The 17,394-nt window shown below is 42.7% G+C and overlaps 1 protein-coding gene across 1 annotated transcript; it reads right to left on the bottom strand.

Moving 5' to 3' along the window:
• Positions 1–127: 127 nt before the first annotated feature.
• Positions 128–16,998, bottom strand: LOC132453974 (transcription factor Sp2-like). Its single transcript, XM_060047089.1, has 7 exons — positions 16,225–16,998; positions 12,076–12,339; positions 5,432–5,563; positions 4,874–5,048; positions 2,758–2,857; positions 1,663–1,850; positions 128–607 (listed from the first exon to the last, which is right to left on the bottom strand). The coding sequence occupies exons 1-7, from the start codon at positions 16,873–16,875 to the stop codon at positions 507–509; spliced, it is 1,611 nt and encodes a 536-aa protein (XP_059903072.1). The 5' UTR covers positions 16,876–16,998; the 3' UTR covers positions 128–506.
• Between the last annotated feature and the right edge of the window lie 396 nt (positions 16,999–17,394).

The raw sequence follows: 17,394 nt of genomic DNA, 5'->3' as shown, positions 1-17,394 counted from the left end.
ATATGTTCAGAACGTTTCAGATAGGCACACATTTACTGCAATGTGTGTGCAAATTTATTTAGTTAGTTTATATTCAATTCATTCTGATAGATGTATGGAACAAGCAAATGACAACATGACAAGCTGCCAGGATGGTTTCATCGGTTTTATTGAGTTGTGTCAAACATAACCCAAGGGATAACCCAACCTTTACTTCCTGTCAGCCTCCACTCTCTGTTGAACACATAGTACTCATTTACATTTGAATCATTTTTTCTCAGTGGACAATGCCACTATGCTATGTTAAAATATAGCAGTAACATAAGGGGATCAGAAAATAAAGATACATTTTTACAAAGGCCCTTCCTGGGAATTTCACAAAACTGCACAGCCATCACGCTGAAGACATTCCTAGCTTTCCCAGGCGCTCTAGGACATGGAGGGCTTGTCTGGGGCCAGAGGAGGTGTGTATGTACAAGTGGACAGTGAAACACACACGTTTGTTTTGTGTGTGTGGAAGTGTGTGTTCACAGGTTCTTGGTTTTGATGTGCGTTTTCGAATGCTTGGCGAGATGGTCGCTCCTCATGAAGCGCTTCTGGCACTGGTTGCACTCAAACCGCTTCACACCTATAGAAGGATTCACAGCACATTACAATACAGAATAAATATGGTACATCACATTACACACCTGATCATAATAAAAAATAAATATAAAGGATATGTATATAAAGAAACATTACACACATGATCATAATATAGAATATATATGATGAATAAAAAAACATTACACACGTGATCATATTATAGAATATATGAATAAAAAAACATTACGCACGTGATCATATTATAGAATATATATGCTATATAAAAATAAGGGCACACATTGAAGGCATAGATTGCTTGTGGGTGACCCCAGTGGGAATCGAACCCCTAACCCGAAAGTATAAATGCTTAAAACTACTAGTGTAGCTGGGGGAATGGAACCCCTTACCCTGGCACTGTGCATTGCATTTGACTGCCATTAATTACAACCACAAAACGGAAAAACAAGTAAGAAATTTAGTAAAATTAGCATGGCAGCAGAATCTGTAGAAGGAAAATGTTCATGTTGCATGTGTGAAAGGGCAACTCCAGGTCATCTCCGGACCCAATCCACTGGAGATGACCCGGTCTTCATGGGTGAAAGACCTAAATGTTTGGTATACCCTAATCTCTACTAGAAATCATTGGTTCTGGTTGGCTGAGCGGCTTGACAACAGGAGCAGTTGCATAATATAGGGGTGTACATAGGGGATTGATTGTTTTCTCTATGTATTTCCAGGACACTGAAATTCCAACTAGGAAACCTGATTTATTTTTAGAGTAAATGGCCCTCCATTTTGATGATATATTTATTGTTTTGCCAATCTAATGTTTTTAATATTGTGTAATATTGATCAGGTTGCGTGTGGGTGCAGCAGGCTTGTCTCTAGCAATAATAACAGGACTGTTACAAGTGTGTGTGCAGGCATGTCCATAACAACACTAGCTGCACTGTAAACTGTAGATGTGTCTATAACGATACTAACAGCACGGCTTCCTGCGTGCGTATTTGTGGTAACAATACTAAAAGCACAGTTACCTGTGTGTGCCCACGTTTCTATACCAATACTAACAGCCCTGTTACCAGTGTTAAGGTTTACCTGTGTGTGTGCGAGCGTGCCTCTGCAGCTCGTCGCTGCGTGTGAACCTCTTGTCACAGATGTTGCAGAGGAACGGCCGCTCCCCGGTGTGCAGGCCCACGTGAGCCCTGAGCAGAGACGTCTTCCTGAACGTCTTCACGCAGCCGGGGAAGTGGCAGATGTGCTTCCTCTTGCTCAGCATTCCTGGCCTGGCACACAGAAACACAGGACTAAGGACATGTATGCTATTTTTTTTTTTTTTTTTAATCCTATAAACATACACATTAACTATTTTTTTTAAATTGGAACACAGCCGTGTAGTAAGGGCACATTTGCCTTTACTTCGAAATGCAGGAGGGGCCATGAATTGATGAGACACCAGGCTAATGAAGGCCGTTGAATGTGTGTGTGAACCCAGTTTCATCTCAACCTCAAAAGAGACTGAAAATTAAATGTGCATCGGGCGGAGAGCTCTACTAAGGAGGGGGGGTTAATCCCATGGTAATAAAAAAAAAGTTGAATGTATTAATGTGCAAATTGGAATTCTTTGCTTAAAAAAAAATAATTTAAGAAGAGCCCGAAGGCAAAGGTTAAAACACACAAAATATGAAATATTTGCAGATTCAAAATGCTTATCGCATCAGCAGTCAAAAATTATAATATCGTATCGGGAGGTCCGGGCCATTTCCCGTCCCCGGTTTGGACTCATGCAAACTTTGGGCTGCTGAGTTAAGAGCGGGACTGGAGTTCAGAGCAGAGCAGGACGTTCACAAACCGGTTGAAGGGCTGGGGACCAGCGACAACAAGGGACCACAGATGCAAATGAGCTATTCAGCTAACTCTGGTATAGAACCTGTTCTGTACATGTGGTCCCTTTCAACAAAACCAATACACTAACAGAGGATTATATACCCGTTTCTTAGAATTCCCTGTCTTTCTTTAGTAACATTGACACAACTGCAGATAGCCTTGTTCAATATCAATGGAGCTAGACTGGTTTAAATCCCCCAAAAAAGCTTTTGGGTTTACTCGCTCTTCAAATGCTTGCCAATCGCTGCTCAAGCGCATCATTATTAGAATTATCATATTTTGCCGGTTGCCCCCGCCCCAGCTTGCCTCTTGTCTGCTTCCTTGCAGTTAGGACAGGTGCAGGTGACTCTCTTCTTCCTGGCCTGAGCTGGCACCCCCGGTACCGACAGCCCCCCGCCCTGCCGCCCTGGGAGGGAGACAGAGAGACAGAGGCCCCGTTCACACAAAGACTCAGAGGAGGTCATGAGCCTCATCGCGTCTCCAGTCTACAGAAACGCAATTTCCGCTGTTCGACTTATCATCAGCTGTACGTCAGCTTAAATCCATTGTTGAACTACCGATAACATAACCATTCCCCATCATCTACATCACGTTTGCTCTGAGCCCAGCAGCATCTGTAGCAGGGTTTGCCGCAGAAAATGTGTTAGTTAAGGTGGTGTAGTTTGCCGTCAGACCGAGGGACGGGAGGCTGGGGTCTGACATATATCATAACATTCTTTCACATTATTTTTTTTATCTTTTTTTTTCTTTCAGACGACGTAGTTAAGGCAGCATGCGTGTGATGCTTGGGCGACCGCTAGAGTTGCCGCGGTGTGGAAATTTTCACACGAGTATTACCGGTATAAACGGTATTAACTTTTAAACTAGGTCAACCGCCATCTTCTCCGTCAACTCTCCTCTCACACTCGGTGACAGCGGCTGGCAGCGCGCCAATTCTCGGCGTCTTATAACGTTCTATATATAATGGCATAATATAATTGTATATATCATAATATCACGGCCAAAAGCTCTGTTCGCCTCCGGATGGCCGTAGCGCGGGGAGCTCACGTAGGGATTGGGCTTCGCGGGGTTTGTTTACCGGCGTTGCTATGGTTACCGGTCTTGTAAGGAAGCGCGCCAATTCTCTTACGCACAGAGCATAACTGTGGCCTATTCTACACATTTTAATTTTCTTAATTATTTGTATATTATTCATTTTTACTGAATTTGTTTTTTATTACTGAAAAAAATAAATAACCTAGCCCTAACCCTAACCCTAGCTAGCTACCACCTAAACTGTAAAGTGCTGTGGGAAACCCTGGCTGGTTCCTGACTAGATGGAGACAAAGAGGAGGCTGGTTTGTGAGATTGAGGCTGGCTTCACGAAGCTGGTCTACACTAGACCCAGATGCGGCTTGGATTAACGATTGTTCAAAAGACAAAGACGAGACAGCGACGGAGACAGGGAGAGTGGGATAGAGAGTGAGAGATGGAGATGTGTATGGAGCGACAAGTAACTAAAGGATTTCCCCTGGGTTTTAATCAGCCTTTGGTGTAGCGAAATTAGTTAAAAAATGATTTTACCGTAGATTACTATGATTATCATTACATTTTTGGAGTATAAACTCCTGTTGGTGGTTGTAAAGTACCAGTTGAGTTGTAGGGGTTTAGGAGTAAGAGTGTGTCTTAATGCTTTTTCATGACAACATTTACTTTAAAGAAAACAACAAATAAAAAAGAACTTAACTAAAAGGAACCATAAAAAGGAACGCCCCTATCCTCATACCCTCAACAGAAATAAACCATATCCCAACACTATCCTCCTTCCAGCGTCTCTTCCTCCTGCTCCACCCATCGCCGCTTCTCTCTCCATTCCATTTCTATATTTATAAAACAAATTTTTGATGCCGTTTTCTATAGCCCCATAAAAGTAGCAGTGGACTTTGAAATCAACTTTTCAGAAATAATCCAGACACACACTAATATCTGTTTAACCATTTATTCTCTCTCGATATATTTGTTTATAGATATAGATATGTATATACAATAAAACATACCATGGAACGGTTTAACTCAAGTGTTCATCTAAAAGCTTTGTTACTACAGCTTCCGGGCTACAGGGGATCGTCGAGAAATCGTCTGGCTAAATATTTGGCTTAACAACCAATAAAAAACAAAAACTTATTTCAGACCGCTATCAATAGAACGGAAACAAAAATTGGCATTGTGCCATTCCTAGTCAGAGCGGAATAAAGGCTCCGTAGACCAAACAGGGTATTTAGTTTGAACGGTTGTGGTTTTAAACTGTAGTCCACTACACTACGAACGATTTCATTTGAATCCATCACTTCCTTCTTGTAGTTAACATCGGCTAGACGTGCACCTGGGACTAACGACTCAGAACCCGCCTCAGAGCCTCCAGGGAGGGGTCAGCAACACTCACCGCCGGGGTTGGGGGCTGCGGCGGGCACGCCCTGCACATGCACCCCGTTGATGGTGACAGTGTGGCCGGGGACCATGGCCTCGGTGGGGGGGCCGCCCACCAGGGCGATCTTTGCCAGTATCCGCTTCATGCGAGCTCCGCCCAGATGGTTCTTGGAGCGCTTTCGGAGCCGAAACTGGGGGAGGAGCCAGGGAGTGGAACCGTTATTAGGGAACCTGAAAGGTTCTCTGGATTCACGAGAGGACGTCTTTGCTTCCATCATACCTGCATCATCAGGTTGACTCCAAAAAAAAAGTGATGCATTAAAAAAAGAAGTACAACGTATGCATTTCCATTCAGTAAATATTAACCGAATGGGAAAACATACCATAACCGCAGTTTAAAAAACAACATAGTAATGAGTATGGTGCACTGGAGCGTTGTTTGTAGAAATTGTAAAACAAAATCTCTATATATATATTTTTTTTTATACATAAATAAAAGATCACCCTAATATCTATTCACTGTGAATAAGAGATGGTTGAAATATCTTAACTTTGTGTTGTTAAGGAGGTTTACCAGTGTTTGATGTTTAGGCAGGGTCACCGGCATGATGGGCGTGGCCGCCTGCCTCTGAGGGATCTGGGGGAGGGTGGCCGAGGCGGCTTGGACCACCTTCAGGGCCTGCTGGGCGATCTGGATGTGGCTTAGCTGGGAAATTATATAGATTCGTCAACCATGGTTCTTTGCTATGGATAGCAGGCAAACATCTTACAGGGTTTTTCCCTACACATGACATTATTTTAAAGGTCCCATGACATGCTATTTTATGTATTATTTAATATAGGTATTAGTGGGCAACTAACACAGTATTCAAAGACGTTCCCGAAATTCAGCCGTGGTGCAGAGTTACAGCCACTCCGAGCCAGTCGCACATTGAGCTTATTGAGCTTCCCCCAAATGCGCGGTGGGCGTGTCAAGGCAGGTCAAGGAGGAGGGTGGGTGTGTGGCCCTGAGCAGCTTACAGTCACGTGCGCTCTGTTTACGGTGGTTGTATCGCAATGGCTTGTAGAAACCCAGTCGTTCAAGCTTTTCAGTTTGACCCAGAATCGGATCCGGATAGCGAAGCACCTGAAGAAGTTGATACTCAGCGGCTACAGCAGGACGTCTCTGAATGGTTAGTTTAATATATTGTGTCTGGATACGGTACTTTAGTTGGTTCGTTTATGTATGCGGTTAGTTATTATCATGTGCTAACGCTAGCCTACGTTGTTGGCTTTTAAAGTTGCTGATTTGCGATCGTTATAACACTATATTAGCATCTATATCAGTCATCTGTGTAGTTTAGAGAAGTCACTGGCTAATTTTTTAATGGGTTAATTTCAACTTATATTGAAGTCATGTTACACATAACCCATGATTTACGTCTAACATCAGCTTGTCCACCGTCATATGTATAGCTATAGACACTAACCAGAGCCACTATAGTCAGACCTCTGCCATTATTACATCTACCTTTATTTTATGGATAGGTGCCGTTGTGGAAAATGTGCGACCATGCCCACAGAAGCGGAGAATATTTGCTGCATGGAGATACCGCAGGTAGCACTCTCCACGAAATTGGAAACTACTTTGTCTCTTCATTTGACAAATAATTATGCTTAAAAATAAAAACTTACCCTTACAAATTCTAATTAGGTTACTAGAAGACTACGGGAGGTCGAACAACAGCTGACGTGTATGGTTGACCATCCTGGATTGGAGCCCGTCTGCCTAAATGTTTACTCTATTCAGAATGCCAGCCAAATATATAGAGCCGACTATGGTCCTCTAAATTTGAGAAGAATACACAAATAAGTTGTGCAGTGTTACAGAATTTAATAAAATAAATGAAGTTGTTCTAAATCTTGTGCCTAATATTGTCAAGATGTATTTATATCAGAGCTACAACTTAGAACAACTTGTTCTAAGTTGTTAACTTAGAACAACTTAAATAGTTACAGAACAAACCATCCATAGGAGCATAGTAATATTTATTTTCATAAACACAAAGCAATGATAAATCTCTGCAAGACTTATTCTCTGAATCAATTGTTCAGTCGCTACAGGTATCTCTCCTATCGTTCCTTTGTGAGCTGGTGCTGGGGCCGCCTGGGACGCAGTATCCGGGTTGTCATTCCAGCTTGTGTGGTCCTGCGTATCCGCTGAGTTTCCTGATGAGGAAGGCCACTATGTCGGTTTTAGACGACCCCCGTTTAAACCTTGACACAAGGCTGCTGATGACCGCCTCCTTGTCAGGCTTCTCATACCGTGCTGTTAGGGGCTCTGGAACAGGGATCTCCAACAGGGCCTCGGTGTATGGCGTAGGGTTGGGAAAGACTTCCTCAAAAATGACATCCATGATGTAATCAACGTAACCTGTATCGTAGAACATGTTTTCTTTTCAAATTGGTTGGGTTTTGTGTTACTGTGTTTTTGTATTTATTTGATTTTTCATCAAGAGAAATACATTTTAGAGATCCAAAATATGTGTTGTTTGAGTTGATTTGAACCCTTACCAAAGGTCCGCTGTGTTTTTTGAGGTTTTAGCTCTGCACTCTCCCTTCCTAGCCTTTGGAAAGGAGATTTTGTAAATCGGTACTCCTTCCTTTGTTTCGGTCTGTGGTCGGTCCACATTGTGATTTGAATGCATAGCAGCCAGGTAGAGTCTGGAAGTACAAGACAAAACATGTTAATGCTGCACAGCATTCCAATAAAGGGAAAGACAACATTTTTTGGGGCAAAACAAAGAATAACCGCATGGAAAGCCTCCAAAGATGAAGTTTGGTGGTGGGGGCTCAGTTTTGCAACATCCTTCAGCGCCCTTTTGTTGGTCAGCAACTTCTCCAACTTGGAGAAAGTTGGAGATGCTGCAGACAATAAGAAAATATGATATTAGAAAACCATTACCCATACAGTAAAGAATACTACAACCATGTCCTAAACCAGGGGTCTTCAATTAAAATTGAACAAGGTCCAGTTACTAAAAATTCCTTCCAAGAAAGGTCCGAACCTACCACGTCCTAATAGCCTTCTTTTGTCAAATACAATCAACACGGCATATTACCTTATAATTTCAGATGTATTTATTTTCAATTTCCAAATAGCTTACTTTTAACCATGAAAAACTAGTAAGACAAAGTAACGCATATTAACATTTCAATTAAACAAAACAGGTACATTAGGCCTGCAATTCAAGTAAACATAAAAAGTGCATAAGGCCTACATGTGAAGTAAGCAGAACAGGAACACTAGGCCTACACTTCAAATAAACACAAAGTGCATTAGGCCTACATTTCAAGTAAGCAAAACAGGTACACCAGAGGGGTGTTCCACGAACTGAGGTTTAACAAACACTGAGTTAACGCTGAACTCTTGGTTGATTTACCCTGTGCCGACTAACCCAGAGTTTTCAGTTCCACAGCAGCGGTTATGCATTAGTTCAATCAACTCGGGGTTGGTTAACACGGGGTTGTGCGCGTCCACGCCAAACCTAAAAAGACGTGATGTATGGATCATGGAAACCCCGAAATGGCGAAACGGGCCGCTTATTTCAATGAAATGGAACTCCAGGTTCTCCTGGAGAGCTCTTCATCCACTTCTTGAGTTTCTCTAAGTCTTTCTGCATACTGATTGCTAACAGCTTCTTTGAAATACCTACAATGAGAGCAAAGTACTTTCCACTTAGTTAAGATACTCATAAACTGAGTGATTACTCGATTGTAGCATTTGATAATTTCAAAGCATTTGTTGCCATTTACTCAGTGTCACAATTTTAAAATGAAGGACCACCAAATGGGAGCTTTACGCAAGCTTCAAAACATCAGTTCTTTCTCACCAAAAGGATATCACTAACAAATCAAAGAAAGGAAAAGGCTGGAGCAACACATAGCTCCATATTGGCTCTGAAAATATACATTTTGCAAAGTGCCAGACATCGTAGTAAATGGGTTATGTTTCTCTCCCTGAGGAACTTCTGTACTTGAGGATGACGATCACGAGTAGTAAATTCCAAACTCGAGTGATCGAAGGAATTCCTCGAGGATCAATCGAGTACTCGTTTAATCGAATCTATTTTTAGAATGCAACGCATCTGCAGCAGGAATAGGCCTAATGATGAACGGCAATATTACCAACCAAACATGTAATGCTTATTCTCCATCAAAACAGTCAGAGTTATCAGAGTATTCATTATTTCTTTTTGCATACGTTCAAAACACATTTTCCTTACAAAAATAAGTATTCTTCTCACAATTTAAATCACGTCGAAGCAAGGCCTATAACGGTTTAAATAAAAAAAAACGAAACAAGTAGCCTAACCATTGCAAATAATTTAAAGCTGCAAATAAAACGGCAGCAAATGGACTATGGAAATACTCAGCGTTGTGATCTTCTCTACACGGCTGGGATTATCGCTGCGTCTTGCGGCGGTGAAAATAGCCGACACACTTGGTTGCTGCGGGTCTGCTTTCCCCAACTCACCGTTGTGTTTCAGCAGCATATGTTGCCGCATAGTACTTGTAGTACTCTGGTAGCTCGATTTCGCTTGGCATATTTTACATTTCACCTTATGATCTCCTATTTCTTTAAAGTATTTCAATTATTCGCTGCGCTATGCTTTAACCGCCATCTCTTAACTTTTTGGATTCTGGCGTGCCTGCACACGGCCAGCACGCGCCACACAGAAATTTGATACATTTCATTTGCTTTGTGCCCTGGGCATGCGTTAGTGGCGCTGTCATGCCAAATTTGTACCGGCTGCCAAATTTGTACCGGGCGCGTCATCCATACGTAATCCATTCCAAACCTGCATGGCAGCAGATGATCGCGTCCTCCGTTGCCGGGCAGGTTTCAAAAAACATTCGCGCTCATGTTGCCAAAGACGAAATAACATAATACAGTTAACGGATCGCTAGATAACACTTGTTTTTACTTTATATTTGTATTGTATTTAATTGTTTAATCAAATTTAGCTAGTAAACTGAGTGTTTAAAGCGGGTTTCAAAAAACATTCGCGCTCATGTTGCCAAAGACGAAATAACATAATGCAGAAAACGGATCGCTAGATAACACTTGTTTTTACTTTATATTTGTATTGTATTTAATTTTTTAATCAAATTTAGCAAGTAACCTGAGTAAAGCAGGTCAAGGACGAAATAGCACAATACAGATAACGGATCGCTAGATAGAAGGTTCGCGAATGTTCGTGAACCTTTCACGTCATTCGACGCGATCGTCCGTTGCCAGGTAACGGGCGACGCGATCATCTGTTGCCAGGCAGGTTTGGAATGGATTACGTATGGATGACACGCCCGGTACAAATTTGGCAGCCGGTACAAATTTGGCATGACAGCGCCGCACAGAAAATTTATACATTTGCTTCAGAAAACTTTGTTTGTGTGTGTATATGCAAACTTGAGTTTGCCTGTCCACCAACCGAGTTCATTTGTAACGAGGAGTACTCGAGTAATCGAGTCCTCACGCCCATCCCTATTTGGGATGATTTTATTTAGGTCACTTCTTTTAACTTCAAACAATATTGAACACCTGTATAAAATGCACTATTTCATGTCCCAACACCGAAATCCTTGCAGAAGACAGTTGCCTGGACACCTGTGCAAACAATGAATTTTACTAAGGCAAGTCAAATGAAAAAACACATAATGCAAGCAAAGAGAAATGCCAGAATAAAGAACACTAGTAACTACATCAAAAGTAAATGTACTCAAGGTGGAAAGTAGATACCTTCCCTTTTAATGTGGGGCCGCAAAGTCCTAAAGGATAGCTGTGTGCCTACAGTATGCGTTTTCAAACTTTCCACGTGGTCCGTCTGGCATGCAACATCCCTTGAGAGAGGCAGCTGAATGTAATCAGTCGATGTGCTGGCCTCTGTAGAGACCACAAGATCCAGTTAGTACTCGATTTATTAACCTGCTAACAACCCATTGATTTGAGACTGGCGTGAAGGGGAGAACATAAGTGGGCCTATGTATTTAGGAAAATACCAACCTTGCATTGCATTGCTGATACCTAGGTTACCAGCTCCATTACCGAGAAAATAGTCCCTCAAAATGCGATGGAAGGTTACTTTTATTTGTAAGATTATTCAACACATTATTTAAATCTATAGTCTGGTGTTATAATTGATTTACCTCGGGTGTACTGTGGAGTGGGAAAGACTGTTTTATAGCAGGCTAGCATTGCCTGTTGCCGTGCGCTAGCCTAGCACGAGCAAACTCTGCAACTAGAAGGACTGAATGAAATGTGTTGAAAACTGTCTCCAATGATAAAGAACACCAAGGCTAACCTGGGAATCAGGCCCTGTGTCTCACGCTAGAACTACTGCGTCAAGTAGCTGTTAAAAGACAGCTGTATTAGTTTGTAGAACGGTGAGCATTAGCTAAAGCTACAGCCATTCTAAGGGGAACAAGCAAGGTAATCATACACAGTAAAGCAAGAACATGATACAGCGTTAGTTTACTTACTTGTCCGTGGTTTGTAGCTGAGGCAAGGAGAGTTGGTACTGATCCAGGCTTAATTTTCAGACGTTCAGCAAGTCCAGCTCTGTATTATCCCAAGTTGAAGAAGCAGTCGTCGGTGAAATGTTTGGCGCACACAAACTCACATTTTTGGAAGTCGTATCGGCGCATTTCCAGCGAAAACGAAATGAACCCACTGGTTCCTCAGAGACTCGGATGAAGGAGCTACAAATGTACTTAGTTTTTTACTTTCACACCCGAACACTGAGCACCTGCCATAAATTTGTTTGGAAGCCATGATGTCTCTCCACTCCAGGCAAAGACAGTGTGGCGATCGTACGGTCTCTAGCTCATTGTCTTATGGGCGTGCCAAACTCTCTGGGCGGGCCAGGCAGAGTAAGGGGAGGAGCTTAGATGCTATGTGACGACATACCTAAAGACATTCCAAATCAGCGCGCTTGAGCCTCCGTTTTTTCAAAGGCGAGCAGAACAGCTAGTGCTCGTTTTACACCAAACGCAAGTTTTAGCCACTGGGGGACCATAGGCAGGCTAGGGGAACTCATATTTATGTTAGAAAACCTCATAAAGTGATATTTTCATGTCATGGGACCTTTAAGGGCGTCCGCACAGCACTAGGCTTAATTTCATTAGTTTAAGGTTACCTCTGTTTGTACGAGAAAGGTAACCTGTGGTGAAGAGGGGTACCTGTGTTTGAGAGGGCGTCTGCCTCAGTGGGACCTGGGGCAGTAAGGCCGAGGATGCCTGGACCACCTTCAGCGCCTGCTGGGGGAGAGAGAAGGCTTGGACCATCTTCAGAGTCGGCTGGGGGAGAGAGGCACCCTGGACCACCTTCAGGGTCTGCTGGGGGATCTGGACCATCTGGGACTCCTGTTTGGGCTGGACCAGCTGGACCTGCTGCACCATGCCCGGCTGCCCAGGGCTCTGTACGATGAACAGGTTCTTACCCGCCTATGGACAGCCAGGACGAACCAGGACATTAAAGGGGTGTGCTTCATGCCATTTTATCCATGTTAACGATCTGCTATGTTTAAAAAACGAAAACAAAACCCGAGCCAGGGGAATTACTCGCGCCCATCTAGAACACCCAACATTAACTGCCTGAACATCTTGATTCCAGGTCAGCATTTACTGCCGCTACAATCTGACATCAGACCGAAGTGGGAAGAGCAAAAGAGTCACCACCCAGTCGAGCAAAAGTCTCACCACCCAGCCGCCCTCAAGCATAGCTGTTTACAGCAGTTGCCGCTGGAGTCATTCTAGCTGTAACGCCATGTCGTGAAGTTTCTGTTCTCTGTGCGAAAGCAAATTCTCTGTGCATGGACTTCCCATAGAAGACGACATGAAGAATGAGTTTTCAATTAATTTTGACCACCATCCTCTGCTGTACGGCCCCTGCCTTGCATTGCTTCATATCATAGAGGAAGCGGGCACAGTACACTGCAGGAATTTCTCATTAATTTGTCCTTACAGACGGAGTTCCCACTTCGATGGCGCAACCTGGACCTTCAGGATCACAACTTGTGAAAGATACCTGTTCATTTTGAGTAATGATCTTGGTTAGTCAGCTGTAGTCCATGGCTAACTTTCTAGCTTCCGATATTTTGCTGTTATTTAGGATTATGCAAGCTGTAATGTTACTATAATCTTATAAGGCCTTGTCCATCGTCACGGCACATATTTAATATTTCTTTTTATTACTAAAAATGACCAAAAAACATTCTCGAACAAAACAATAACTTTCCTATGCTTCGAATGGATCATTGACTTTTGACATTCTACAATTGCAGGTGGTACTTGGCGATCATGCAATAGCATACAATGAAAATGCAGACCGCAAGTTACAACATCTGCAGAACAAGCTGTCTTCAAGGTCGTGTTGCCCAAGTCAAGGAAGGGGAAATGCACTCACACAGCCATCAAAACAGACCCTAGTACATACAGTAAGTTGTTAAGAAAAAAATATTTATTGTTACGAGCAGAAAACCCAAATAATTTATAGAATTATTGGCACGTGTAACATATGTACATGGAACTAAGAAAAGTACTTTAACACAAAGTGACTAATAGATTGCAATGGGCTCGCTCCTATTGTTTGGCCTGACTTAGTGATTCTCGGTTAGACTAGGCCTCGAACAGGTACGGCTATATTTAAGTCAATGATACCCGCAATGTTGACAACTACTCAGGGTTTGTGAGATTGCCGACACACACGCAAAGCTATTGATCTATTACAGAGTGGGTCGTGGGACAGCTGTCGAATAACAGCAGACTTGTCGCCTGCAGCTGGTACAAAATGCGGCTTCACATCTCCCTACTAGGAAAAGGCAATATGACCACATTACCCCTGTTCTGGGCCCAGTTTCCCGAAAGCATCGTTAGCCTAAGTGGATCTTGAAGTGCGTCGTACGAGCATCGTACAGTTTTCACACCGTTTCCCGAAAGCATCGTTGGTAACGAACGTTGTGAAAACGCTCGTAGCTAACGAGTGCTCCAGGGTACTCGTAGGACGCTAAGAGCATCGTTAGCCTACTATAGAGTGAACTCATTATTGCATGAGGGTGTCTGCATTCATTAAAAAAGGGAGTATTCATTTTCTATGAATGGGTGTCAATGGAGAGAAAATAATTATTTTCTCTCCATTGACACCCATTCATATTTTTCGATCTCATAGGTCCCATGAGCCCTACCGGAAGAGGCGTGACTTCGCCACTCTATAGCCTACCTCATCCTGCCCAACAATATGGGCAGCAGGATCTAGACCAAGCTCTCCTAATCGGGTCAGCAATAGCCGCGTTTGAATGATAATGCATGAATGGAACGTTGCATTTTTAATGTCTACAAATATTCTATCGGGCCTACTAGAGAGCCAATCAATGCAACCTTATGCGGAATCAGATAAAGTCGGCTCTCTTGCTGCGCAAAATATATGTTTAAAAAATCAGCACATTAAGATAAATGTAGTTGTATCACACGCTATTTTGGATTTTTGTAATATGGAATTATTTCAGGGGGGGAAATGCCGTGAATAAATGTATGCACAGTGCGTTCAGGATTAGGAACGATATATATGTCGGCCTAGGCCTAATCAATTGTGTTTTAATATCTTTAGCATTCATATTATTGCAATCTATTCTTTTCGTAGGCTACTCTGCGGTTGGCCTTGATGGGGAGATATTTTAACCATTTTTAACCCCATTTTCCTGCGACATTCCTGCGTCTCCCCCTGCGTCATAGCCCGTTTCAGCACCATGTCAGTGGACAGGTACAATCCTACGACCGTCGTGAGAGCAGCAAATGCGCGTTCATGTTAAGAAGAGTTTCGGGAAACGCTCCAAAGAAATTAACGATGGTTCGAAAGATCCATCGGTAGAATGATCGTACGAGCGAAGATCCATCGTTATCGGGAAACTGGGCCCTGGCCTCTCTTCACTACCTTCCTGTAGTTTTTAGAATCAAGTTCAAAATTCTGTTGTTTGCTTTTAACTCTTTACATGGGCTGGCACCTCATGTCAGAGTTGCTCTGCATTCATGCTCCAGTTAGAGAATTACGGTCAGCTCAGCAGGTGCTGCTGGATGTACCTAGGGCAGACTAAAGACAAAAGATGACAGAGCCTTTGCTGTGGCTGCTCCCAATCTCTGGAACAGTCTTCCCCCGAGTCTGAGAACTGCGCAGTCTATTGACCAGTTTAAAACGCTACTAAAGACTCACTTTTTTGCATTGGCCTTTAACACAAATTAAGAATTTTTTGTTTTGCTTTGTTGTTGTTGTTTTTGCTGTTGTTGTGTATCTTCGGCCTATTTGTTGTTTTGCATTGTATTTTTGTACAGCACTTTGGTCAACTATTGTTGTTTTTAAATGTGCTATATAAATAAACTTGACTTGACTTTGCTAGTCGGGAGGGGGGCTTAAAGATACAACATTTAAAAAAAGCTTTTTTTCTTCTTTTTTTTCAGAGGCTGAAAGCGGTTCTGCAGAAATTGTGTGAGAATAATAAAGGCGTATTTTTATCATCAAGGCATTGAACTCTATTCTAGTATTACCCCCAAATCAAATGATTAACCCTCAGAGTGCATAATATGGGGCCTTTAATAGAAGATGGTTATCTGAAGGGACTTCTTCTGTATCAATACTTCGTTTGGTGCCGCCCATCAGCTGGTATTTTAAGGACCAAAAATAATAACGAAATCAGCGTGTTCTCACAGTCTGGCGACCTGCTTCCCAATTTCATTTATTTATTTAAAGGACAGTATAATCAACATTTCTGTAAATGTGCCAGTTTAATCCAGCAGGCCAATTGTGTGAAGTTTGGCTGTCTCGACTGAGCACCCAGCGCTGCTGGACCACAGGCGGAGAGGAGGTCATGAGTTGTATCCGGTTAACCGGATTACGGTAACGCAATTTTCGTTCCCTTACTTCCTATGGGTTGTGTACGTCAATTAACAGAAGACTGGTAAAGCAAATGGAGCATATCCTGATTCCTACCCAATTACGGTGTGGTGCGTGTGTGTATAAGACCAGTAACCAAATATTCCCTTATTATTTAACAGTTTCTCACCCAACGGCTCAAACTATATGTTCAAACCATTTCCAATGGCGTAAAATGAAACTACATCCTGAGATCAGCGTCTCTGACTAGAGAAGCACATGATTTCCTTGTGTATTTCGGGGCCTTTAGTAGTGCACTATACTCTTCCATCACATAACATGAAAGACACAGCTGTGGTTGAGTGACATATTCGGTCGTTCAGCACGCCGTATCAAATACAGCTGATCCTCCCTTCTCAACAGAGTATGTTTACACTTTCCTGATAATGTGGGCATTGCAGTCTTACCAAGAGTGTGTTATGGAAAGCTCCACATCTGGACAGTCCTCCCTGCTCATCCGTCTGGTCGTATATTGATAAGCGGGACTTGTTGCCTTCCCTCTTGTGTGCAGCCTCTGGGTTTCCCTCTCCCACTGAGGATGCTGTGTTCTCGCCAACCATCCGTTTGAGGGTCGATTTCATAGATGCAAAGGTAAGTGTTGTGCAAGCAGTAAGTGCCAATTGTTTGTCATTCGTATCAAGACCAGCAGTGTCCAATAACTTGAAAGCCAAAAGGGCATCTGAAAGTATCATGTCAAACTTGCGTATCCGGTTGTATCTCTGTTCGAAATCCACAATGTAATCCGCCATTGAATTGCCATCTTCTCTATAAATACGATCAAAATCAGTGTATGCGTCGTACGCCCGATCATTTTCCTCTTTTAGGTAAACAGAGTCCAACTCTTTTAAAAGGGTGGACACGCCATCTTCCTTCTTCAAATCCTCCGCGGGTATTTCCAGCGCGGTGTCCCTGGCTCTGCCGTTGAGCGACAGCGTCACGGCTAGCGCCTGCTTGGTCTTTTCTAGGTCCGTCATGTGTGTCCATATCTCCACCTCATTTCTCCAGCTGTCGTATTTCTTCTCGTCGAAAACAGGCGGCACGCTATAGTTGGCAGCCATCCTCTGCTACCATTTGAATCTCAATAGGGAGTCCTTACGAGTGTATAACTCGGGGAACTGATAGCTTCGTCTACAGAACTGACTTGATTCTAGGGGCGGATGTGGAGTCAGTTGGCATCCGGTCAGCCCATCTGGGCCCTCCGATTTCCGCTGTCTTATTTCCTGTGAGTTCAACTCCGGTGATGATATTTATTAATGTCATAAATAACTATACATTATCATATCCATGGTATAAAAACCATACCCATGGTTTTTACATGTAATCATTTGAAAGAGAAAATATAGCATAACTTCCCCCAATTAACATGGTAAATAAATATTTGAATTACCTTTCAAATATCATGCACACTGACTGTGTACTTTTTTATGTTACGCTCCTTTGTGCATAGTAGTGTACCCACTTTCGAGTAAATCCAAATATACGTGTATATTTGATATGTTCTGAAAGCTGTAGAACAAATAATATTATACAATATAACAAGACAAGCAGACCGGATGGTTTAACTCTGTTTTATTGGG

This window comes from Gadus macrocephalus, chromosome 3, assembly GCF_031168955.1.
Source record: "Gadus macrocephalus chromosome 3, ASM3116895v1".
Lineage (NCBI taxonomy): Eukaryota > Metazoa > Chordata > Actinopteri > Gadiformes > Gadidae > Gadus > Gadus macrocephalus.
This window is presented reverse-complemented; position numbering and strand designations above follow the sequence as displayed.